The sequence below is a fragment of the Podarcis erhardii genome (assembly GCF_964252035.2).
Source record: "Podarcis erhardii genome assembly, chromosome: 11".
Taxonomy (NCBI): Eukaryota; Metazoa; Chordata; class Lepidosauria; order Squamata; family Lacertidae; genus Podarcis; species Podarcis erhardii.
The window spans coordinates 30,257,746-30,284,831 of NC_138501.1; the positions used below are offsets into that span (position 1 = coordinate 30,257,746).

At 41.0% G+C, this 27,086-nt stretch overlaps 1 protein-coding gene and 1 long non-coding RNA gene across 2 annotated transcripts in view; one reads left to right on the forward strand and one right to left on the reverse strand.

Annotated features, from left to right (window-relative positions):
* Nucleotides 1–5,564: 5,564 nt before the first annotated feature.
* Nucleotides 5,565–10,184, reverse strand: LOC309352659. Its single transcript, XR_014161400.1, has 3 exons — nt 8,705–10,184; nt 7,693–7,777; nt 5,565–6,717 (listed from the first exon to the last, which is right to left on the reverse strand). It is a non-coding gene; the product is annotated as an uncharacterized lncRNA (long non-coding RNA).
* Nucleotides 10,185–20,503: 10,319 nt separating this feature from the next.
* MAP1B (microtubule associated protein 1B) overlaps nt 20,504–27,086 on the forward strand; it is a 67,134-nt gene continuing 60,551 nt past the window's right edge. Inside the window, exon 1 of the mRNA XM_081881165.1 lies at nt 20,504–20,988. Within this exon, the coding sequence (XP_081737291.1) occupies nt 20,811–20,988 (178 nt within the window). The 5' untranslated portion in view covers nt 20,504–20,810. The remainder of the gene's footprint in view (nt 20,989–27,086) is intronic.

Here is a 27,086-nt window from a genome sequence, read left to right on the forward strand (position 1 = left end):
TCAAACAATGCAAAGCAGCAAGTCTATCCTAAATATATTTAATATAAGGCCATTAGGTTTATGACTAATACTTTCTTTTCAAACTACTTTTCATACTTTCTGAAAAAGTATAAGGTGCTTATTTTATTTTATTTTATTTTATTTTATTTTATTTTATTTTATTTTATTTTATTTTATGAATATTGGGTCACTTTGGCTCCATATAGATGCATATCACACATTCCAGCTGCCCTCTAGACTGCCCCTATTACGAAGTAAGATTATACATATCCTGACCTGCAGACTTTGACCAGGGTAGAAAGAGCCATAAAACTAGTTTTGTAAGCCTAAGGGATCTTCAAATATCTTTTTCTCTAACAAAAGATCCTCTTCCTACAGTGTGTCATATTGCTTTTGAAACTGAGGGTGAAGTCAAAAGCAGTTTGTGATATATCAATGGGAGGTATGATACTAGTGGCTGTTGCTGTCCAAAGAATAAAGTGGTCTAAAATTGAACAAATATCAATTTTGGCATGTGCAAGACTATTGAGTGAACCTAGTGTTTAAACTTTAGACCTCTGTTTTTATATCTAAGTTCCCAAAGGATTGCTTCAACTCTTATATACCCAGTCACTACAGTCTGCAGGAAAAGGGCTCGTACAGATACCATCTTATCAGAACAACCATTCCATGCATGTAGCAATCACACCTTTAGTGTGATAGTAACCACCATTTGGAGCATCCTCACATTACATATCAAATGGACAGCAATTGTTGAATACCTTCTTTTTCCAATAGAGATTTTTGTCCTTGACTTTATTGGGCTAGAAAATCTATGCATATGTATTCCTTTGTTAATCATTTTAGGATGTTTCATGGGAGGAGATTCATGAACAGAGTAAATAATATATCATCATCAAAATATCTAATAAATTGGTTTAGACGTTTTCTGAGAGCCGAGTAGAGAAAATGCTACAGACTACCAACACTTTGCCAAAGGCACAACAGCACTGAAGAATTAAATTCTTTTTATGTTTTGCAAGCTGATTACTAAGCTAGCGTACCCATTCAGACTAAATGAGGAGAAAAAAACAAACCCTAGTGTCAGTGTGATAAAGTGAGGTAGCCACTTCGGACAGCTGATTTTTTGGTGCCATGGAAAGACAGCCAATTGTTAGTAATTTAAGTTGTTGATGTTTTACTTCCAGCATGAGGTGCTTCTGGGATTTTCCCTCTCAGCTTTCAAAATTCTTCCTCTCTGGCAGCAAAAGGACAACAGGAATGATGCAGTAACTAACAATTTGCTGCTCTTTCACGACACCTTGAATCTACCATCTTTAACTGTAGTTAATGTCCAGTGTCCATTGGCTGTGGTAGTTGTATTCTACCTGCTACTTTTAAAACAAATGGCCTAGAGTCCTCCTAATATACTGAAAGTGGGGGGGGGGGAGGAAATAATTTCTGTCTTTTCAGTCTCATTATATATTATAAACCTCTGTCCTTTCCAATATGCCTTTTTTCTTTTTAGTTCCTAAGAAGATGAAATGGCATCTTCACTTTAAAAGTTTTCCATCTGCAAAGCCTGGACAACGGTGTTCTTGCCTTGTGCAGAGTTATTTGGTAAGCAAGATTTCATTAATCACAGTAAGAGATTCATAATGTGTTTTGCTAACAGTAGCAATTTTATTATTATTATTTTGCAGCTCAGCATACGTTTCTCAGGGTAAATCCTTCATGTGTGTTGCCAGGATGAAATCTGGAGAAGGCTACTGTCTCAGTCAGGAGGCCTGACTTGTGTGCATCACAGAGATTACTTTTTATGTAGCATTGCTGCTTTTAGCTTTGCTTTATCATCCCTTTGCTGAGCTTCCAGCTGGATGCAATCCTAGAGATAAAAGCCTGCAACTTCTAAAGGAGGGTCACATTTGGCAGCAGTTGCAAACATCATAAAGCCTTCCAGGCCTGCTTGCTGCTGGGTAATCAAGTTGAAAATGTCTTTGGGAGAGTAGCTTTACAGTGATTGTCTTGCCCAGACACCTGCAGAGTTAAAGGTTTTACATTAGCCCTGGGGCACATTGTGTCACAGAAAAAGACAACTGGAGAAGATCGAGGAGCCTTTGTTTACCCACCAGCCACACTTTTCTACCAAACCGACTGAGCATCCTACTTCTTCTTTAATTGCAATCCCAAATGAAAACGGAAGGCAAGGTTCCTGGCTCATTTATTCTCTGAAGGCAAGGCTGGCTGATAGCTCTTGAGGGCAATAATAGAATGTGAAAGTTTGCCTTGGAAGGCATCAGCCTCCTGCAATGTCCAGATCAAAAACCTTCTGAATTGAAAAGGAAGTTTAGGAGCACTTTTGCAGTGTGTGTGTCTCTCTCTGTGTGTGTCTTTGTAAAGGGTACCATCTGTCAACGTAAAACTAAGAAAAGTCCACCTTATTGTTTTATTATTACAAATATATATATAGATGCAATATAGTTACTGGGAAAGTATAAGCAAATGCAATAGCGTGCATAGAAAAAATAATGAGCTATTTTCAATCTTGTATGTGATTAACGTGTGGAAAGTTTTATCATGAATAAACCAATTATATATATATATATATATATTTTATAATATTTTTATTGAGTTTATGAAATACAGAAAAAAAGAATAAAAGACAGATATAAGAAATAAAATAGAAAAATTGCAAATTTCCATAATCTTTTTTTCAGCAAATCTAAAGGATTTCCCCGCATCTTCCTAACCCTGCGTTCTCTGTGATACAAAACATCAGCAATTTGTTAACTTATTTCAGAACTTATTGTATCTTTCATTTTATCATGTTACCTAGTTTCCAAAATGTTGTAACCCAAATCTTATACGTTTTAGCTTAAACATAATAAAGTTATTTCATTATTCCACCTCTGACTTCTTGTACCTTAATTTTCATTTCATTAATTTACAATTGCTGAGGCTAGAGTTTCCTAAAAAGTGCATTTTTTAACATTCATACAACTTATAATGTTTTTTCAAATAGTCTTTAAATTTTTCCCAGTCTTCCTCGATTGTTTCTTCTCCCAAGTCTCGGATTCTGCCAGTCATTTCGGCCAGTTCCATATAGTCCATCAACTGCGTCTGCCATTCCTCCAGCGTGGGTAAATCTTGTGTCTTCCAATGCTTAGCAATCAGGATCCTTGCTGCTGTGGTAGCATACATAAAAAAAGTTCTATCTTTCTTAAATACTCTCTGGTCCACAATGCCCAGAAGAAAGGCCTCCGGTTTCTTAGGTAAGGTAAATCTAAGTACCTTTTTTAGTTCATTATGAATCATCTCCCAAAAGGCCTTCACTTTCGGGCAAGTCCACCAGAGGTGAAAGAATGTCCCTTCCGCCTCTTTACATTTCCAACATTTATTGTCAGACAGGTGATATATCTTAGCAAGCTTGACTGGGGTCATGTACCACCGGTATATCATTTTCATAATATTTTCCTTCAAGGCACTACATGCCGTAAATTTCATTCCGGTGTTCCATAACCTTTCCCAGTCTTCAAACATAATGTTGTGCCCCAAGTCCTGCGCCCATTTTATCATGGCGGATTTGACTGTCTCATCCTGTGTATTCCATTTAAGCAGCAAGTTATACATTCTCGAAAGTAGTTTATTTTTTGGCTCTAACAGTTCTGTCTCTAGTTTCGATTTTTCCACCTGGAATCCAACCTTTTTGTCCACTTTAAAAACCTCCTGGATTTGAGCATAGTGCAACCAATCTCGCACCTTGTTTTTTAATTTTTCCAAGCTCAGCAACCTCCAATTGTCTCCAATTTTTTCAGTTATTTAAACCAATTATATATAAACTAATTCTCAGTAAGAGTTAAAAAGTTATTCTAAATGTCCTTGGAGTACAGCATAAATATTATATATCATCTTTGTTCCAACAATGCATAGAAATGCTAACCCAAATCAAATCTTTTAATGTAACAGAAGTGTAGGGCCAGAGGTTATGTTGAAACTGTATATTTCAATGCTTTATTTTAAAAAGGCTCCCATCTTACTTTAAATATATTTTGTGCTCTTCCTTTCATTTGTTTTCTGAAATAATTAAACTTAGCTGTGAAGACTTCCTTCCCAGAATGTCTTATGCCGTTGATCTATGCTTAATGACTTAGAATACTTCTAGTTAGCAACAATATCTAGTCTAGCTGCAGCCAGTATTATTTATTTCAAACATTTCTTGCTTGCACTGTAATACAAGTGCAATTTTGGAGAGGATTACTCCTAAAACAATTTAAAATACATAACACAAGCACAAAAAATAGCAGATAAGTTGCAACCAGCCAACTAAAAATAAATTGCAACGGGCTTCCTATCTGAAAAGTCAGCGCTCATAGTATGCCGGTGTTACTATAGAGACAGTGCCCTATATGTGAAACATATTTTATGGCATGTAGCAGTTTGCAGGAGTAAATTCTGAAATGTGCGTTCTCTGAGACAGCTTTATAATTGGTAGAGTTAAGCTGGAAGGAATGCATTTCCATGAGGGCACAGTCTCCACAGGCTCTCTGTTGTATCTCTTTGCCTTGAAGGTGCTGCTTTTTATCTGTTCCTGGGCCTTACAGGCAGTACGGTGCATTTCTGTGCATGTTTATTTGGATGCACATCCCACTAAGTTCAATGGGACTTGTTTCTGAGTAACTGCATATATATATATAGAATTTTGTATGTTTATATTCTGCATCTTCCATCAAAGTCAGCTCCTCAGAGTGGATTACCCTCAAGATCCTATTGATTGCATACATTACTAAATCTCAAATAATTGCAGCCTCCATTGAATGACCTGAAAAGAAGGATCCATGCACAATGAGCTGCATCTGGCAAAATTCACTCTTCTACACAGCTGATATGCATGAAGCAGTTTTGTCCCGCTTAGCATCTGGTCACTCATGTAAGGAAATTGCTCTACTCCTCTTTTGCTATGACTGCCAATCTAGGTAGGCCAGCCATGCAAGAGGCTCTCAGGCAAGCTGCCATTACACTTATATTGCTCTAAGTGGAAGTGAAACACAATGATGCCACCCATCTCTCACCCGAGCCCAATGTAGCTTGCTGTTCTCTGCCAAATCCCATCTGATGTACACATAGCATGAAGGGGAATATCCTTTTGAGTTTGGCCCGAATGCACACAAGAACCTCAGCAGCCAAACTGAAGAGAGTTTACTAAACACAGGGTTTCAGAGAGGGTAAGCACAAGTGAGGCAGAAGGATGCTTAAATTTTATAAAAGGTTGTATTTATTTTATTAGCTAAGCTACTCACAAAAGTCTAGGGCCATTTTCAAGCACAAGCAATACAGCATCTTGAATAGTCAGAGACCAAGGAATACTAGCATTTATAAAGACTCTTGACTCAGGTGGGTTCTGGTTGACAGGTGGCTGTTGCCAGCCAATCCCAGGAGTTTCATTGTACATAGCCAGGAATGGCTGATTCTAGGGATGCTGTTTACTAGTGTGATTGGGCTAGTTCACAAAAGTCCTTCTCAGGCATTTGATAAAGAGTGCAGTAAATGTGTAAGGTGGCAGTGGGTTCTAGTGTGCTAACTCTGCCCTCCATCACTGTTCCCATTACCCTCTAACTTGTATAAAATGGTGCTATAAACCTAATTTATCACAGGCACAATCCAGGGCATCTCAAGGCATGCTTAATTTCCATTGAAGCCAGTGTATGAACAAACCTGCTTATCCATCCTATTAATTTAACCGGCATTTATATATCTCCATAGCGCATTCATAAATTTATACCCCTGATATGTGGCTTATACTGGGTAAATGCTCTCAAGATGGTAATGGTAAAAATCCCTGTTTCAAACATTTAATAAAAACAAATTATTAAGCAGTTAGAAACGAAGGACCTCCTTTTCAGGCACGGTTGGCAAATAATATTAGCACTAAGCAAAAGGGCCAAGTGAAGCCAATCAAACCTGCTGTTATATTGTATTAGTTCCCTTTTTTATTATTATGACTCAGTAATTCTAAAAATGATTTTGCTTGGTGTTTTTGCTTCCTGTTGTAGATGCAGAGTTAATGATCTCAGATATATCCAATATAATTGGTCACAGAATCATTATATCTGAGTTAATTATCTTTCTGCCTCTTGGCAGTTTATCATCAATAACCAACAAGAATAAATCACTGTTGATCCTAAGGTGGATTTGCTTATGTGAAAAGAGTTATGAAAATACATTTAACCTTTAAGATGCTGTTAGTGTCTGCATATAATTGGTGAAATACTTAAGCGCTAATGGGCATCTTGGGTTCAGTCATCCGTCAAAGAAGTTCATCAGTCAAGGATTCCGCAGCGTATCTTGCAGCATATACAAGCTGAAACAAAACCCCCACCCAACCCCCACCTTGAGGCATCGCAGGTGTACAGCACTCACAATGCAGCCAATACATTAACACAGCTTGCCGGAATTCTGATGTAATGGATTTTCCTGTCGCAGCTCTCTTTTTCTTCCAACATGCTTTACAGGCCAGCAGGTAGGTGCAGGAAACAGGGTAGCAAGAGTGATTATCAGCAGCTTTACAACTGAAGCATTGCTTCTGTTTACAACTGAAACTCTGCTCCTCCACACATATCCAACAGAGACTTAACACTAGTAGAAAGCACTTACGTTCCGACAAAGTTGGGGAACCTGATTCTGCAGCTCCAGTGACCTATCTCTCACTGTTCTGTTGGGTCCCCCAATCCTGAGGAGCAGCTGGAAGGCAACAGGGGCTGCAGTGGGTAGTGGGATCAGTAACACTCGGGTGCAAGCAGAAACGCTTGCTGCAAAGCCACCACTGGATAAGAAGTTCACTTCAAATTGTGAAGTGTAAATACATCAGAAATCACGGGTGTACACATATTACTTCTAGCTTGGGGTGGGGTGGGGAGAAGCCATGGATGGACTGGGTGTGCAATGGGGAACCCAAATGGCCATGAAGGGAAGGAGTTAACTGAGGGGATATACTCTGCTTTGTTGCTCCTGGGCCTTTGCTGCATCTCTCCTAGGCAGGGTGAGACCTGAGTCCCAGTTTGCCTTTGCTTTAGCATGCCTTGCTCTAAAGTATGGGGAACTGGCAAAGGATGATAATGTGTGAAAATGTCCCTTTCTGCCACAGTGAGGATGGTAGAAAATGAGCAGGAAGTTTGATTCTCTGCACTGTTGGGTCTCGAACCAGTTGTGCAATGTAGCTGTGATACATTAGTAATGTGACCCTTTACCCCTTGAGAATCTGGTCATAATTCTTTCAACCCTCATTTTAGCTATACTGATCCTGAATAGATATATTTAATTACAATGGTGTGAAGTGGTGCTTTGGCACAGCAGCAACGGCAAGTGTTCTAGCATTACAAAGTTATACCTTTTTAACACTTCTGCTCCTAAGATCATAATATTACTCAGTATTTCTTTAACGCTGCCTCCGTTAACTCCAAAAAAGCCTGCTTCCTCTGCCTGCTAGCACTGTCAATTATCTTGCCATGACCTTGGCAGTTAAATGCTGTTGGCTGGAGGCTGTGTGTGCTACTGTTGGTTTGATATGGCATGAAAATGCTGAGAGAGTTCACAAGGTCAGAAAGGAGGAATGGTTTCCCCTGAGATCATCCTGCCTCCTCTTCTCTTGGACTCCCATCTGCACCCCGGTATTCTGCACAGTGCTATTTTTCTAGAAAAAGAAGTGCCGAAACTCACCATGAACACCTCTTTCATTCTCTTAGAACCACAGTGGCATCCACCTTAGTTCTGGTGAGTTCTGGCTGGAAAAAAAGCCCCAACTCTGCAAGAGAAGAAGGGAGAATGATGTCCCTTTCTATTGGTTTGCATCAACCCATTTTTATTCTATATTTCTTTTGCAAACCACCTATATGCATGGGATGATGACTTGGTACAAGTCAGCCACTAAAAGGTAAAGGTAAAGGGACCCCTGATCATTAGGCCCAGTCGTGGCTGACTCTGGGGTTGCGGCGCTCATCTCGCTTTATTGGCCGAGGGAGCCGGTGTACAGCTTCTGGGTCATGTGGCCAGCATAACTAAGCCGCTTCTGGCGAACCAGAGCAGCACACGGAAATGCTGTTTACCTTCCCGCCGGAGCGGTACCTATTTATCTACTTGCACTTTGATGTGTTTTTGAACTGCTAGGTTGGCAGGAGCAGGAACCGAGCAACAGCAGCTTACCCCGTAGTGGGGATTTGAACCACCAACCTTCTGATCGGCAAGTCCTAGGCTCTGTGGTTTAACCCACAGTGCCACCTGCGTCACAAGCCACAAGTCAGCCACTACCTTTAATTCAGCAGCAGCAACACCTTGCATTGAACTGATATTAAGGGTCACACAAGTGGAAAAGTATATGAGTGTATATGCTTTTCTTGGGCTGGATTAGCCTTAGTGAGTGATTGGTCTCAGAGAGTGTTCAGACAAGCAGTTTTGATTGCAAGGTATATAGACAGTACCATGAATACCACTGGTCTAGAAAAGGTGGAGAGTGGCTGCAGCTACTCTAATCCTTTAGACCACTGCAGACAGTCCATCCCCCCCCCCCCCCGATCATTGACATCAGCTATATTTAATGAGCTGGAACAAAAGCAGGTCAATGCAATATATAAATACACTGTTGGAGGAATGCCAAATGCCTAGGGTTATTGAATACTAGTACTGTCTGTATATGGATGCAATCAGAAATCTAAAGGATAAGCAGTCATCTTACCTTCCCCAACACTGTCACATCACTTCCCAGAACAGAAATTATTTTGACCTGCATCTTGAACTGCTTGTAAATCTAAGTGGGCAAAAATAAGTGTTTATTGTATGAAAATACATTTGTTGACATCTAGGAACCTGGGTTTGCAGAAAGCCTAAATTACTTCCAGCATTTTGGAAGGTGGATACTTTGGCTGCAAGAAACCTATTATGTAGAACCAGACTATGAATGTAAATAAAGTCTTAACATTACAAATTCTCTTGGAGGTTGGTGTTTTTCTTCTTGGCAGGAGCAAGCAAGTGGTTCTGCCTTGCAGAACATGGCAACTAGATCCCAAATATGTAACCTTCAACCCTTTACTGTCTTCCTAAAGGGTAGAAATGCACACTTTTAAATAGGCATCAGATATAGAAAAAGGCACCTCAGATTAGGTTTTGAACCAATTAAAACTACTCTAGCTACTATTTCATACAGGACAAAGGATAATTTGACACATCAATTTGATTGACTCTAAAAGCAAAACAGACAAGGAAAATCTATAAGTTTCTCACAGTGTTCAGTCTGCTAGGAAACACTTAATTGAATAGCATGATGATTAAAGAGCTAAGTATGAATGGGTTCCCTTACCTGCTGTAGAACAATTAAACTCTTTGGTTTTCTTGTATTACAAAATGCACACGCTTTGGTCAAGAGACGTGCCAACATTAATATACAGCACGACATGCATTTCTCTCCATAGTCTTCCCCTGCCAGTCATTTGAAAACAACATGGAAGAAAAGGGAGAGAAAAAGAAGGAAGCAGCAGCAGCAGCCACATTTTCAGACTGATGGGTAAAACAGAAAACTTTAAATACATACATCGCTAATAAGGGACTTATTTATGGGAGGGTCCTAGGGACCACTGACCTGTGATCCACATGGGCATGAGTAACCTTACTCAGCAGGATATGTAAATATGAGAGCTGGAGGCGCTATCAATGCTGTCAGGCAGAACTCAGACTAGACCAGGAGGTCTTGAGAGGGTGCTATGCATCAGCCAGTTCCAAGGGGGGTCATTCATTGTGTCTAAGCATTCTTTGGCAGCAGATGGAACATTATAATGAACCAGTCTGGAATGTGTTTTATTCTAGCTGGGTTTAAGAACTTGGTAGTTTGCCTTGTCTAGTCTAAGTAGGGTATATTGTGCATGTTAATGTCTAATGCTTGCCTAAAACACACAGCCTTCACCCAACAAGCAACTGCTTGATGCTCTCAAATCCAAAAGAACCACTGCCTTTGGCAAGCAAAATATTTGGCATAAGAGATCCCAATACATGATCCAAAATATAGAGCTTTGTGATTAGAAGGATCTAGAGGACAGTTAAGCAGGTATTTCTTCCTGGAGCACTTTGGTAATTCCGTGAATGCAATTAATATTAATTAATCAAATTTTTTGGGTATTTATATACTGCTCACATGCCAAAATTGCTTCTAAGCAGTTTAGAAGTATAAAATCAGTTATAAAATCCATACATAATTAAAATACACAATAAAATAATTCTATCAAAACATTTTAAAAGCCCATGTACAGGACTACTGAGTTTGGCCAAAATTTGTCAAATGTTTTATCTGACTGACTATTGTCTCTATTCTTCCAGGCCCCCATCACAAACCATTATGCTGTAGTTTGCTTTTAGTCTTCATTACATTCCTTATAATGACAAGAAGTAAGTCAGTACTCAGCAGCACCTTGGGACTAATGGCTAGAAGAGGTTAACTGCCTTTGGCTCTGCTTATAGCTATCAACTCCTCCCAGTCCATCATTAATCCACAACCTTACCCTTGATCATTATTCTCAAAATCAATACCAGACTCATCATTAAGCAGATGAGTACCAGGCAAGGTGGCTAGAAGACGATGGCTGTGGAGCTGGAAAGTAAATTAGGTTGTTCTCTCTTGGTAGTGAAATAATTTCTCCAGTTGGTTTGCAGAAATTGGTTTTGCAGCATACATACATGATCTGGAATTTTGACTTTGAACATAAACACACACACACACACACACACACACACACCATTGACACTTATTAATTGGTATCGTTATCAATCTTTCAGAATGTGAGTAAATGGCCTAAATATATAATAATGGATTTTGCATCATGTTCATAGACATCATTCCATTATGTGGCATATGGAATAAAAATATTAATGCAATCCATTTCCTAACCATCAAATGTGATACTGGGGATATTGTGAAAAGCCACTATGCAACACAATCAGAACATATAAATGTCTTCAGAAATAAATTAAATTAAATGACTGTATTGTTAATACAGAAGTCATATTGATCCAGTGAGGAACTTCAGTGCATTCTTCTATACAGCAGTGACAGTTGATGGAAGTTCATATAATCTAATCATTATTTCTTATTATTATTTAGCAATAACATATTAATCACCTTTCTAGTCAATACAGGAGGTGACATGCTCCCTATAGAAACATTAGCTACTAAAAATAAAATAAAATGATATGATGCAATATTTTAGCAGCCTTCTTCAACCTGACACCCTCCAGATATTTTAGATGACAATTCCCATAATCTCTAACCATAGACCAGCAGGCTGGGGAAGGCTGCTTTAAAGCTACAACAATAGAGGATCTTTATAAAAGTAAGAGGCCACCTATAGAAACTCATTAAAAGCATAGTGTAGTGTAACAAACAAAAATGAGCAAGCTACGAAAAGTTGGCCAATTAAACTATGATCAGGAATATATCAGTGGATTTACCAGCCTCTTCATTTGCATTCTCAGAGGTTTATTTAGTACTATTATTCACGGTTATCATTTGCCATCACTTAAATAGTTATTTTGTAATTCTAGGCATTTGGAAGTGCTTCAGTTTCTCAGATTCTATGGCCCAGTAGAACCATAGAACTGGAAGGGACCACGAGGGTCCAACCCCCTGCAATGCAGGAATATTTTTGCCCAATGGGGGGCTCAAACCCACAACCCTGAGATTAAAAGTCTTATGGTCTACCAACTGAGCTATCCTGCAGGCTAGAGCACTTTAAGCCCAATATTAGAACCAATGGAAAATCCTGTTGGTCAAAGCTAAGCATCCATTGTACAAACAGGACCCAGAAAATTAGCTGATTGTGCTGTGATTTGCACCTAGGATCAATGCCTGTCTGTCTGACTCGTGGGTGCATTGACTGTGATCTGCAGGATTCTCTCTTGATTCTTTTATTGTCATAATCAGAGGGCGAACAATTCTGCCTTCAGTTTATTCGTATTGACTTCTGAATCACACAGAACTTAACTTAGCTGTCAAGCTTTGTCAAAGGCTCAAGTGAATTGGTTGGACTTGGCACTTGGGTAGTAAAGCACAGGGAGTTTTACTTTTTAAATGGAGGCAAGTTAATCTGGTAACTACCTGGGAAAAAAATCCAGAATGTCTCTTTTAAAGGGGAAAGCTTCACTTTTGAATGATCTACTTAAGGTCAAACATCAAGTCAAGAGATCTGAAGGCTCCGTGCTGTCCTGTGAAGCACACTGTCCATATTATCAGATGGACAAGCAATCACATCCAATATGTCTGGTCACTCTTTCAGAATTCCTACTCTGGTGGGTGACCTTCAGAAGTTCCTCCTCAAGGGACTGGAGTTCAGTTTTGTTCAGATCAGTGTACCTGATCCTGGAAAGTCTCTTGGGCAGCAGTGACTTCACTGATTTTCAGAGACAGACTCTGAATGACATATTTGGGCTCTGGGGTACAATTCAGCTGAGATGCTGCTCTCACATAAAGAATTCCATTCACTGCTATAATCATGGGCTGACTGGTAAATGTCTGGTGCTGGGGATTGGCTAATTTCTGGGAAGAAAAGCACTGAGTGTCTGAGGCTGAGAAGCTGGGGGTTGTTAAGATAGCAAAGACTGAGGGAAAGACCTTGGTCATGTATATGAAAGGAAATGATGAGGCAAATAAAAGCTAAATTGAAAGCCTGGGGGCAGATTCCACTCTGCCTTTACAAATAAATTATTCTACTTCTAAGAACAAGCAGGTCTATTGCTACATGCAAAATAATATTAAAAATGCTGCTAATTCTTGCATATATATGGTATATATCTTCTAACATAATCATGTCCCCAGGGTAGCTAACAGAAATGTAATAAAACAACACATGATTTTTTTTTATAGCAAAAATAGGTAAAAAACAAAACAAACCCCTAGGCTGCAATCATGTACACACGTACCTATGAGTAGGTCCCAGATAGCTTATCACGAAACATACATGGTATAGCACTATTAAACAGAAACAAACATATATGAGTAAAAATGTTGCCACTTACTATTTTCAAAAAGATTAAATGAGGTACGGTTCACACCAAAATTTGGCAAAATAAAATTATGCATGTGCCACCCCAGACTCTGTTTGCACATACTGATGTATATTTGACCATGCTCATATATTTGAACTTGTTCCTGGTCACCACATTCTGTTTCTTGCTATATAGTTTCTTCCCATAACTTTATTCCAAACACACTTTTTCCTACGGCTTAGCTTCCTATCTCCTGTCACTTTGAAGCATCATTGCAACAATATTTATTTTTCTGTGGCAGGACCCATATATATATATATAATCCAACCAGTGCAGACATGTCTTGAAAAAACATGTGGTAAGTTTCAAAAGATGTCATATAGAAATGCAAAGAATTCACTTGCAGGATAACTGGAGGGAGAGAAGGAGAAAGAGAGAGAGAGAGGTTGACAAGCTATGAAACATTCAGGTATGCAGTTGGTTGCAATAGGTCCTAAAGAAGTAAAAGAGGTAGAAAACATTTTGCATACTGCAGATCTGGCACTTCAAAAACAAACAAACAAACAAACAAACAAACCTCACAACCTCTCTGCAGCTCCAATCTAAACTGCTGGACAAAATTCCAAGAGGCCAGACTAAGATCATGCAATTTCCCCCTGCCACACAAGATCAGCAGCCTTGAAAGGGTGTCCAGGTAGAACAGAAGCAGGCATCATCAGACAGTGATTTTCAGAGACTATTCCCAAGTATTATATTACTGTTAAAGTCACCTTTCCATTGCATGTTTCTTTTAAAAGATTAACGAGTGGTTCTCTAACTTTGGGGAAGGAGGACTTGTCTACTGTAGGGACCTGGGAGTGAGGGAAGCAGAAATCATGTTTCTGAGAATGATCAGATCTTGAGAGAGATAGTAGCTTTCAGTCAGACCAGCCAAAACATGATTGGATTAATACGATTTCCCTCAGCAATGGACCTTCACTGAGCCATACCTGAGGTGAGGTGGCTGCAGTTTTACTGCATATTTCACTTGAACCCGTGACCCTGAGTTTAAAAGCCTCATGTTCTACCCACTGAGCTATGTAGGTGGAATAAAATTTGAAACAAACTTATAGCAAACAGGTTAACAAGTTGCTCAGGAATAGGAAAATGACAACTTTGAAAATTATAGATAGGTAGCCGTGTTGGTCTGCCATAGTCAAAACAAAATTAAAAAATTCCTTCCAGTAGCACCTTAAAGACCAACTAAGTTAGTTCTAGGTATGAGCTTTCGTGTGCATGCACACTGTATCTGAAGAAGTGCATGCACACTGTATCTTCTTCAGATACAGTGTGCATGCACACGAAAGCTCATACCTAGAACTAACTTAGTTGGTCTTTAAGGTGCTACTGGAAGGAATTTTTTTATTTTGTTTTAACTTTGAAAATGATTGAGACCAAGCCATGCCAATAAAAAAAAAGAAGAGGTTGCATTAAGAACTCATTTGCACTACAGGGTATTGTTGGATAAGGATATTCATAACTGTAATGCTTGTTGGGATATTTATAAATTTGATATTTATTTTGTTTTGTTTTTGCTTCTCTTTTTTCTTTAAGTTCTTAGCAGTACAATAAAAACAGAACTGTGATTTGTGAAAAATATATCATCTACAGCAGTTTACAGGATGACCACATTTTTAACGCAAATTATTTCCCTTTTTTATTTAGAAAAATACATATATATCATTATTTTTTTAAAAAAAATATCAGTTTACAATGGTATGTACATAAAACCACGAAAAAAAGACATTTTTTTCCCTAATCGGAAATCAGCTAAGTATTCTGGAAATATATATATTTAATTTCCTTGCATTTTCTCTACTAGATCAGTTTCTCCTAGTTGCAATCCACATGTTCTGGCAGTTGCCCAAAGCAATAATATGACATTTAATAAGCAAAGTATCAAATTAACCAAAGAAAAAAGGGAGGGGGGAGGAAAAGGAAAACCAGAAATGGGAGCATAAAGGAATCTCAGATTCCTGACATCTTGATAATACAATTCCAAAGACCAAGTAATAGATATGGCAGGAAATAAATGAAGGAAAATGAAGCCAAATCAAATGCACACTAATTATTGAAATTTGTTTAATACCCATATGTGCAGGAAGCAAGAATCCAAAACAGCCCAGACTTAGGTAAAATTAGTTGTAAGAATGGCTGAGTTTAGCAAGACTTTCTTCTAGTTAGTGGGCTTAGAACTTGCAGCCTTCAAACTTTATATTGGAAACTAGAAATCCATTGTAAAATAAATGGATTAATATTTCAGTCCAAGGTGACAACTTTAAACCACAGAGACTTTTTTCCAAATAGAAGATGCTCCAGCAAGGAGCCCATGTTTCTTTTTAACTGCCAGAGCTGACTTCTGCTGCAATTTGCAGCTCACGTGAAGCATGTGAAGAAAATCTAAGCAAGGGTCAGTGCAGACTGAGTAATATTTTCTGGGCACAAGATCAACACTTAAGAAGCTCCTGGGTCAAAAGTAGATGCCTTGTCGATAGAGATAGATAGATAGATAGATAGATAGATAGATAGATAGATGAATAGACAGACAGATAGTAAGTATGGATTATATAATCAACTACTGATGAGTACAATGTGAGTTAGGCAGCATGCCCTTGTCTGGAGTGGAACATGTAATTCTGGACTGCCCAGTCCTAAAAGTATACTAGCAAAAGGAGTTGCAGGAGGAAAAGGAATGGCATGCACACTCATGCAAACAAACACACAAAGCACATGTTCTGAGAAGAATGTAGTGCATATAAATCGGACTTCCACTAATTTCTATCCACATTAGTGGGCATAGGTTTCCTCCTTTGTACAGGGTTGCAATACAGCATACCCAATTTATTCACACAATCCCTTCACTTTCCCCCTTTCTATGCAGCCTCTCCCCCCCTTTCTTTGCCCTTCACTGGTATGTTTTCAGTGTTACATCTGGACCCTCTGGAAACACTCAAATATCATCAAATATCATCACTTCGCCAGTGTGACTTCGGCCCCTTGCATACTCCAGTTAATCATAAGCACAGGGTCGGTATATTTTTGAGGGCATTTTCACAAGTGGCTTTAAGGGTGACTTCTCTCATGATGGCTGTGCAATTACATGCTGGAAACTCATAGAACATTTGTTTGAAGGCCCATCTGGAAGGTGGGTTTACTTTTGCTTGATGTGCTTGTTTGGTCACCTGTGAATGAACATGCTGTCTTCTGAGTACACCTGCCTGGGCCTTGGTCCCTTGCTATGATGGAGCACTGCCAAGTGGCTTTGGCAATCTCTGCAAGAGGACAGGTGCTTGGTTTGCTTAAAAATGTGTACCACAGATACCTGATTCATACCTGGGATGTTTAGCCACCCAAAATCTTCCCAGTGGTCTAAATTTTAGGTCCACGTTCCTGTGTTTAGAAGCTCTGCTCATAAGGAAATCCCTGAATAATCTAGTCCTCGCCCCCCCAAAAATGCGAGTTAGAGGTAAAATGATAGACGTTCATAAAATTATATGTGGCATGGAGAAAGTGGATAGAGAACAGCTTTTCTCCCTGTCTCATAGCACTAGAATTCATGGACATCCAATGAAGCTGAATGTTGGAAGATTTAGGATAGGTAAAAGGAAGTATGGGATGCGGGTGGCACTGTGGGTTAAACCACAGAGCCTAGGACTTGCCGATCAGAAGGTCGGTGGTTTGAATCCCTGTGACAGGGTGAGCTCCTGTTGCTTGGTCACTGCTCCTGCCAACCTAGCAGTTCAAAAGCACATCAAAGTGCAAGTAGATAAATAGGTACCGCTCCAGCGGGAAGGTAAACATTTCTGTGCACTGCTCTGGTTCACCGGAAGCGGCTTAGTCATGCTGGCCACATGACCCGGAAGCTGTACACCGGCTCCTTTGGCCAATAAAGTGAGATGAGCGCCGCAACCCTAGAGTCGGTCACGACTGGACCTAATGGTCAGGGGTCCCTTTACCTTTACCTAAAAGGAAGTACTTACTCACGTAGCACAAAGTCAAACTATGGAACTCATTCCCCAAGGAAGCAGGGATGGCTACTAACTTGGATGGTTTTTAAAGAGGATTCAAGGCAAATTCATGGAGGAAAGAGCTATCAATGGCTATGTTCTACCAGAGTTGGAGATTGCAGTGCTTCTGAATGCTAGTTGCTGGACACCATAGGAGGGGAGAGTGTTCTTTTGCTCATGTTCTGCTACCTGGTTTCCCACAGGTATCTGGTTGGCTACTGCGAGAAGAAGCTGCTGGATTGAATGGACCAGTGGCCTGGTCCAGCAGGCTATTATTGTGTTCTTATGCCCACCTCTGATAGCTAGGCAGCACCAGCAATGGAAATAACAATATGCATCATGGTATACATTAAAAAAATGGCAGCCCTGTGGTCTGGTTCCACATCAACTTGGTAACATTTGGAAGCTTTAAATGTAAGGTAAACTGTGATTATATTGTTACTTCGGTGCTTGTGCTGCACATTGTATCTCTAGTGTTGTACAAAATCAATTAAAAGGCATAAAAGTGAAACAAACTAACAAACCTCACTGTGAACCTTAAACACCCAAATACAAGCATAAAACTCAAATACAAAAAAAAGATCAACACAATGAAATGCAATACAAATGATAAAAACAGCTAGAAATCACTGGAGCTAAAAATGTATCACAGGAACTAAAATATTTTTAAAGGTCTGGCAAACATATAAGGTTGCACTTGTAGACACAGCATTGCAGAGCAATCAGAGACAACATTACCAGAGATAAATTTTATAATGACTAGTCTCTGTTCATTTATTCCTCACCAGAAAAACCTAGACCACCTTCTATCCACCTTTTTTTTTTAAAAAAAAGAGGTATGTTATCCTGAAGTTTATCTCAATACTCCAGATTTTATTTATTTAAATATGTCACTGACTGTCTCCAAGGTTTAAAGAAGGTTGTCAATGACAAGTCCGCTGTTGTAATCAATACTATATGTTTGGCATTTATATTGTATAATGAGAAAGCATGGTTCACCCATGTATTTTCCCCTTCTAATGTGATATTGGACAAGTTTGATTATTTCATATTGGTTTGTTTGTTCTAATGTCCTGTTTATCATTGCATTGTGCAATAAACTTACATTTTTAATATATTAGAATATTTACATTCCATAGCAAGGCAGTTTACAGCATAAAATCAATACAGTACAAAAGTAAACAAACCACACAAATACTACAGATATCTGATATCTCTAATAGAGCCAGTACTAAAAAATCAAAGCTTGAGAATGTTGTCATGAATAGGTATGTTTTAACCAGCTGGTTGAACACCATTACCATAAGGGCCTACATATATCTAGGGAAAGGCTATTGCACAGTATTTCCCATCAGACAAATCTCTGGTGGGTGCAGTATGACTAACAGAGCTTCCTCTGATGATCTCAGTGAATAGTTTGGATTGTAAAGAAGAAGGTAATCACTCAGATTGACTGGACCTTAGCAGCAGAATCTTATACTTGACTTGGTAGCAAATAGGCAGCCAGTGAAACACCTCTAGTACACAAATGCTATAAATGTGCAGTAGGATGTACCACTGAGCATCCTGACCACTGCGTTTTGCACTAACAGCAGTTTCTGAACCAACCTTAAGAGGAGCCTCACACAGAGTTCACTGCAGCAATACAGTCTAGAGGTTACTAATGTATGGGTCAAGCTGTCTCTGTCCAGGAAAGGGCATGGCCGGCATACCAGCTGAAACTCATAGAAGGCGATGTAGGTAAAAGTTAATTGTTCATTTATTTACTATATTTGTATGATGTTCCATACCATGAAGCTATCTCAAAGCCTTACAAAAATATGTAAAAACAATTGAAATATATAATAAAACAAAACTATTTTTTTAAAAAGGGAGGGATGAAATTTGCATAAATTCAGCAAAGCAGAACTTGCTGCCCATCCGCTCATTAGAAACATATTTTAAACAGAGAGGCTCAGAATCTCAGTTATTTAATAGGCTTGGGAAAACACTTGGTGCCCAAAAGATGTTGCCATGCAAACCTACTTGTAGAGGCTATTATGTAACCAGGGTGCCACTACTGAAAAGTTCCTCTCCCGGTTGGTTAAATGAAGAAGCACCTCTTTTTGTCTAAACCAGAGGTTTCCAAACTGGCATTCATGGACCACAAGTGGCCATTCAGGATGTTTTGTGGGAAACCTGCACCATTTCAATTCTATAGTATGCTACGGAATTCAAATTGCAATACAATAGAATTAAATATTAAAAAAATAAAAGAAACAATAAATATAAGTATCTGAAGGTATCTGAAGAAGTGTACATGCAAACGAAAGCTCATACCAGTAACAAACTTAGTTGGTCTCTAAGGTGCTACTGGAAGGAATTTTTTAAATAAATATACAACGAATGACCATACACCATTTGGCACAGACAGGTGTGAAAACCATTAAGTGTTCCATCCAGACCCTCTGCAATTTTCCAGTGGCCTGTGGCAAGGGTGAGTTTGGGAATATTTCGCCAGTCAGCTTTGTTGAATGATGCCTGCTGAATGATGCTCTAGTGCAGGGGTAGGCAACCTAAGGCCTGGGGGCCAGGTGCGGCCTAATCGCCTTCTCAATCCGGCCCGCGGACGGTCCGGGAATCTGCGTGCTTTTACACGAGAAGAATGTGTCCTTTTATTTAAAATGCATCTCTGGGTTATTTGTGGGGCCTGCCTGGTGTTTTTACATGAGTAGAATGTGTGCTTTTATTTAAAATGCACCTCTGGGTTATTTGTGGGGCATAGGAATTCATTCATTCCCCCCCCCCAAAAAAAATACAGCCCACCACATGGTCTGAGGGACGGTGGACCAGCCCACGACTGAAAAACTTTGCTGACCCCTGATCTAGCATCATCAAAGAGGGAGGGAGAAGAACACACACCTCTAGCCACTTTCTCCACTGTGCAAATGTAACGTCCCTGGGTTACAAGGGAAAACCAAAACAGCCTGCCACCTGGTCCATCCAACACCACGTGCCTGACCTTAGGCACCCTCTTCCCCGACCTATTCTCTTCGGGGTCCGCTAAGGAGAAAAGGCTCTCCTGCTGGCTTGGCCTTCCCTTCCCCTGGCTGCGGGGCGTGTTGGTCTCCATCGCCTCCGCGCGCGCGCGCGCTCCCCAAGCCTCCTTGGACACTTCGGAGCAAACAAATGCACCGGCTCGGGTCGAAAGTGACAGGCAGGTTCACCTTGGGACCCTGGAGCCCGAGGACTGGGCCCGCCAAGGCTGGGCCTCCTCTGCCCCCCGGTCTACTCGCCCGGGCATTGTTCGCCCACCTCGTCCTTTCTGCTTCCGGAGGCAGCGATGGGAATGATTTGCTGCAGATGACATCAGCTGCCTGGGCTGGATGCTGGCGAAGCAGCAGCAGCAGCAGCAGCAGCAGCAAGCGAGCAAGGCAGCGCGCGGGGCTGTGCCGGGTCCCCCCCTCCCCCTCCTCCTCGTCCTCCGCCGACGCCTCCCTCCCTCCTCCCCCTCCTCCTCGCCAGGTCCCAGCCTCGCGCTGTCTCGGTATAAAAGCGCCGCCGCCTCCCCGCCCTCCCTCACTCGCCCGGCTGCCTGGAGCGCGGTGGTGCCTCTGGAGCGCGCGGTTTTGTGGCTGTTTTTTTTTCCCGCCCCTCGCGAGGGAAGGAGGGAGCGAGGCGCCTCTTTGGAACTAAAAGCCTTTTCGTCCCGCCGCCTCTCCTCTCTCGTCGCCGCTGCCTGAGGGGAGAAAAGGCGAGGAGGAGGAGGAGGAGAGGGGCTTTGCCAGGATGGCGACGGTGGTGCTGGAAGCGGAGACGGAGCCGTCTTGTAGCCTCCCCAACGCGGTGCCCCCCTCGCCCAGCCTGTCGCACCGCTTTCTCGACAGCAAATTCTACCTCCTGGTCGTTATAGGCGAGCTGGTCACCGAGGAGCATCTGAGGAGAGCCATAGGCAATATCGAGCGAGGTAAGGCGGCGCCGCCAGGCAGCCCTCCTCCTTCCTTCCCTCCCTCAGGAGCCAGGCGAAGAGATACTTCAGCAGCTGCCGCCCTCCGTCTCTCTCTCTCTCTCTCTCTCCAGGGGCGGCCAGTCGGGCAGGGCGGGGTGGGGAGCGAAAGGGCGGGAGAGGCGACCTACAGGTTGCGTGGCGCGAAAAGTCCCGGCGCCCGCAGCGAGAGGGGCTTTCTGCGCCATCGCAGCCCCCGACGGGGCAGCTAACCTTGGCGCAGCCGCCTCCCCGGCGGAGCTGCTGCTCATTGTGGTCCGAGGTTGAAATCGGTGCGGGGTTTCACTGGGCTGACTTCATGGTCCAGCCAGAGAGAGGGTCGAGAAAGGGGAAATGGATGCAACCACTCCCTCTCCTCCCCCCCCCCGTGTGTGTGTGGGGGGCGGGGGGGGGGCAGGAGGCTCCTCCGTCTAGAACTGCGGCTCTAGAGTTGGCAGCGATCTCCATCAGCCTCGGTTTCCTACCCAGCCTCTTCTGACTCCGTTTCAGACTCTTCTTGGAGTTGCATTGCGCATGGAATGAAAGAAGCTGCAGCTGGAATCGCGGAAGGGTGTGTTTTCTCCACTGGCTGGCTGCAGTTCTTGGGTGGAGGTGGCGCGCGCGGGGAGGGGGGGGTGGCGAGATGGAAGAAATGGCTCCCTTATAATTAATGGCTTTGTTTTTAACCATAGCTGACTTTGACAGCAAACCAACAAAACAACAACCCTGAAACACAGTCAGAGAAAAGTTGATTCCCCACCACCACCGCCGCCTTCTCTGTCGTGGTTGGGGAAGCTTGTACAACATATGCACTCATCAAACAAGAGTCTCTAAATCGGCTCCTGTATTGCAAAGCATGTAAGAAGGAGGCATTGCAGGGATCCAGTGGGGATTTCTTTCTTGGGCAGGTGGGTGGGTATCCAAGGTTGTGTGAATCCCTCTCTGTCTCACTTTATAGCGGTGCCTTGAGATGCTCATGGCTCTTGAGAATCCTGCAGCAGCAACAGAGTAGGGGGGAGACAGGCTCTTTGATCCCCCCCTCCAAAGATCTGCAATTCTGGCTTTTTGCATTTAGCTGCACCAACTGGCACAAGGAAGGTGAGAAGGGGATATCACCCCCTCCTCCCATCCTCTGAAAGCAGTTGATCTAGAGTTTGCGCCACTTTTTCCTTCTGTGAGTCATTCCGCCTTCTCGCTCCCAGCATTGTCATTAGACACCCTCCCCAACTAGCTGGGCAGAGCAGAGGTCGCTCAGGTCTTTTGCAGAGCCAGCAACAGTCCCTCCTTTGCTTTCTCTTTCTCGCCTCTTGGTGCTGCTGCTGGGGAGTCTGCCCAGAGATACCGGCTTGTGGGCGTGGTGCAGTCCGCAGTGCGGTCCCTATGGCAGCCCATAGCGGACAAAGGGCGTTTACACAGTCAAGGAGAAAAAGAAAAATGCATTAAATAAGCATCGGAAAGTAAACAGGTTTTGCTGCCTGCAAATTGAAGCAAAAAAGATTTGGAGATCTCTTGTGCTGCAAAAGGTGCGGCTCCTGACAAGAGATGCTGCTGCATCTTCCTTTGTTTCTAACTTTAAGCCATAAGTATTCTGGGGTTTGTTTCAGGAACCTTAGAACAAAACTGAGACTTCAGAAAGATTTTCCCCCAAGAAAAACAACAGTAACAATAAAGGACAGAAGCTCTGGTTATAAAATATTGAGCACTTTTCCTGTTAAATCTTGTCATTGCTCAGCTACAGACGTTGCCCAGCTATAGAACTGTATTGTTAACTTTTATTTTATAAAAGTCACATTGGAATACTAGCCGAAACAAGTGGATTTCTTATAGATGATCTTAAATGCTCTGCATTGTGTCATTCTGGGGGATGCAGTTGTGCACTGCAAATGGGATAAATGATACACAAGTGTTAAAAGGCAGTATTCATAGGTTTCATACAAGTCCTTAGTAATATTAAGTTTTCGAGCAAATGCATTTCATTTTTAGTGGGTTTTGGCTTTATCTGGGAAAGAACAAGGGATTTCAGGAATCTGCCATTTTCAAAGAACCCTTAGGCAGTGCCTTGATTACATTCTTGCTATATAGGTGTGGTTCAGCAGATGGAGGGCTCCAGTTGGTTCCTATTGTTGCTTCACTCCCTACAAGTGGTTCAAATCCATAATTTCTTTGTGCATCTTTTCTCAAATCCACATTGTAGTGAAGATGGGACTGCCTGCATTGGTGGCTATTTTTATAAATTGACCTGTTTTATCTGACACTTGCTCAGAATGAAAGTCTTTGTTTTAGACTGCTCTGGTTATTTTCTTTTTAGCTTTATCTGAAGTTTTAGCTTAAGCCTGAACTAGCTGTTACTTACTTAAAGTTATTAATAATTGATATAGTAAATGGATGTGTGTTGTGCTCTCAAGGCATCTGATGCCAACTTGCTCACATTCCCCCAGAAGAAATAAGTTCTGTTCCTGCACCATTCCCCCCCCCTTGCTTTATTGTTTGGTTGTAGCTCCTTGGAAACAATGCCTACTTTTAAAAAGCTGGATTAGAAATTGAGAGCAATACATGCTATTTTTAGAAATCCAGGGTCTCTCTTATTAATGATTCTATGCTGAACCTGGTTTGGTGAAGAATGCAGATTTTTCTTTTTCTGTGGAGCTTGATTATATATTTAATGAGTGGACATATTAAGTTTCCCCTTGAAGTCTGCATTCCCAACCAGGGCCTCAGTATTTCACGTATCTTACCTGTGCTCTCAGTTTTGTGCCTTGGGCACCACCCTTGAAGATGCTGGATTAATGAGATTAATGAGACTCACTGCAGAGAAATCTGAGAAGACTTCATGTACTGATGACTTATCAAAGGTTTATCCTGAATTATTTGGAGGATGAAGATTTGGTTTTTGTTCTAAATATTGTCAAGAGGGACTTTGTCCAGCATCATTTAATAATCTCCATAAGCTATTTGTTTTAATTCCCTGGCTACCCTTTTTCAGTACTTAAAAGACTGACTCTAGGATCTGTACGAAACTCAAGATTTGTGGGTGTGCCCTGGTTGCTAATGGAGGAGGGTCTGCTGTAAGGCCTTCTCTTCTCACAGAAGAAAACAACTTGATCTCAGTTGGAATTCCACTGGTCACTCACATTATCTATATAGACTATCTATATATATTTTTCCAGATTTCCCCTGTATTAGTGAATTTTGTGCTGTGTTTCTGTCATGTTTCTGTCAGAACTGCTGAATCATGGAGCTGTATTGAGGATGACTGGCAATGGATTGTTAACAAGTTACGACGTTTTATTTTCAAGACATAGTCCTGGCTTTGATCCACATGATTCCCAGTTTGCTTCAACGATACTGTATGATATGCAGCTACAAATGATATATGGCTGGAGTTTATTTTTAAACAGCAGAAGGCAAATCACTCAGTTTGGCTGCCTAATGCTTTGTGCTGTGATAGCCCATCTCCAAGTGGTCTGATCATGAATGATCAATGCAAGTATGACCCCCACAAGAATATATATATATATACCTCAATTCAATTTTAACCACATGACAAATGATACTGAATGTTGGTCATAATGAAATGCTTGTGATATCTGGAAACCATGAAATATGAACATTGTTTTATTATGTTGCATTAAACAAATTCTGAATATACTCTATGGAAGAACAGTAAAAATCTGCAAGGAAATGAAGGTCAGATTCAAAACAGACATCATATCTGTATCTCTACACTAAGCAACTGGGTCAAAACATCCTCTCTTTGATATTTCTCTGTACTGGATTGAACAAAGAACTGTCACAAAGTAATACTATTTCTTTTTGTTACTTTTGAATCTCTGGCTGTATACAATGACACTGAGAATAAATGTAATTGAAAACTATCTGCTTGGTGAAGTTTTTCATCCTCTTGTTGACTTTGAGGGGGGCTATATGCATAACTGTGTAGGATTGCAGCTTTATTCTAACTTTCAAGTGTAAGGCACAGTTTAAAAGGTAAAGGTAAAGGTACCCTTGACCGTAAGGTCCAGTCAAGGCTGACTCTGGGGTTGCGGCGCTCATCTCACTTTACTGGCCGAGGGAGCCGGCGTACAGCTTCCGGGTCATGTGGCCAGCATGGCTAAACCGCTTCTGGTGAAACCAGAGCAGCACACGGAAACGCCGTTTAGCTTCCTGCTGGAGCGGTACCTATTTATCTACTTGCACTTTGACGTGCTTTGGAAATGCTAGGTTGGCAGGAGCAGGGACCGAGCAACAGGAGCTCACCCCGTTGCGGGGATTCAAACCGCCGACCTTCTGATCAGCAAGCCCTAGGCTCTGTGGTTTAGACCACAGCACCACCCGCATCCCCTAAGGCACAGTTTACACATGGCATATTCATCACCTACTAAGTATGGAAGAAATAGGTGGTATGCATATGTGATACAAGTCACAGATCAGTAAGCTCAGGCTTCTTGGTCTCTGGGATGGAGAGTATGATTATTGCTTTCAGTGCAAGAAATCCTAGGCTCTGTTCCTGGACATATCCACACAACCAGAAGAAGTGGGCACCACACCTTTCAGGGAGGTTTTCTTTCTTAAGGGGATGGATTGTAGTTTGGTGGTACAGCAGATGTTTTGTGAACAAATGTCCTATGTCCAATCTGTAGCATCTCTAGTTGAAATTGGATAAGTGAGCACGCAGACAGTTCTAGGTTAGAAGGACAAATAGTTTGACCTAGTATTATCTATATTCCTATTGCAGGCTCAACTTCCTTTCTCCTTATACTTTTCAGTGGAGACAGTTTTGCATTTGGTTGAGGAAGATGTTATGAGTCAGTTCAGTGGACTCTGACACTAGTGGTCATTACTGAATCTTGGAAGTTTCCACAAAGAACAGGGATGAAGGTCCGTTCTAATTTAAATGATGTAGGCTTTTCAGCAGAAATTGAATTCAGAAACTCCAGTGCCCTAAATGGTTGGGAGCATGATTTAGCTTATATGACTGACACATTTAGTAAACATATCCAACAAAAATACAGCAGATTAATTTTTCATCCTATATAAATCTCATAAGTTTTTGCAACAGCCAGATAGGGATTATCAGCAAATTTCATTAAGTATTTCTTTCCATCTAAAACACATCTGTAAGTATTTCAGTATGCCTCAAAGTTTGTTTAACCATTGTATGTAACACTTATGGAGAGTTCTAGAACATATATATCCACTTAATATATATATACATTTATATCTGGCATTTTTAATCTGTCTGACAAGCTGATTGTTTTAAAAATAGATAAGGACTGTGTGAAAATTGTCTAAGACATCCCCCCTTTTTTGCCAAGATCATGTGCAACAGAAGGATCAAGCAACTGTGAATGTCATTGGTGGTACAGAATCACCATTGGAGTAACTCTATTTTACTGCACATAAAATAACCACTACTCCCAAAAACCGTATCAAGAGGAAAACTAGACTTTCTTTTTCCTCCCTAGTGAGATTTTGTTGCTATTGCAAGCATTTTGAATTTAAATGCTGGAATTTAAAACTGCTCTCACATAACTTTTAAAAGCTTTATATGATAAGCTAGGTCCTTTGAAATGATGTCTCCTTAGCCACATCATAGTACATTTCTTTAATATAAACTCTGATAAAATCTCAACGTTGGGACAGAAGTAAAGTTCCAACTAGCAGTATTCACCCATTCTAATATTACTGTGCTGTAAAGCTCACCTATTTTTAGAAAACCATTCCATGATTTCAAGCTCCATATATTAAATGAGGGATGATAAACTTGTGGTACTCCAGATGCTGTTGAACCCAAACTCCCACCAACCCATCTGGCATAGCCAGTGGTTGTGTTTTTTTTTTTTATAAATATTTATTAAAGTTTTTAAATATAAATGCACAAACAATAAACAATCTTACTTCTGTCACAAACATAATTTCATCACTTCTTTGGACTCCCTCGCGTCTCCCGCTCCCATTTACATCGTTAAAAGTTTTTTCCAAACAAATTATCAACTTGTTTACAATCTCATGTCCACTCATTCAAATATAATCTAGCACTTCTTCTAAAAAAAATTTATATTTTCTTTTAGTCTCACTTA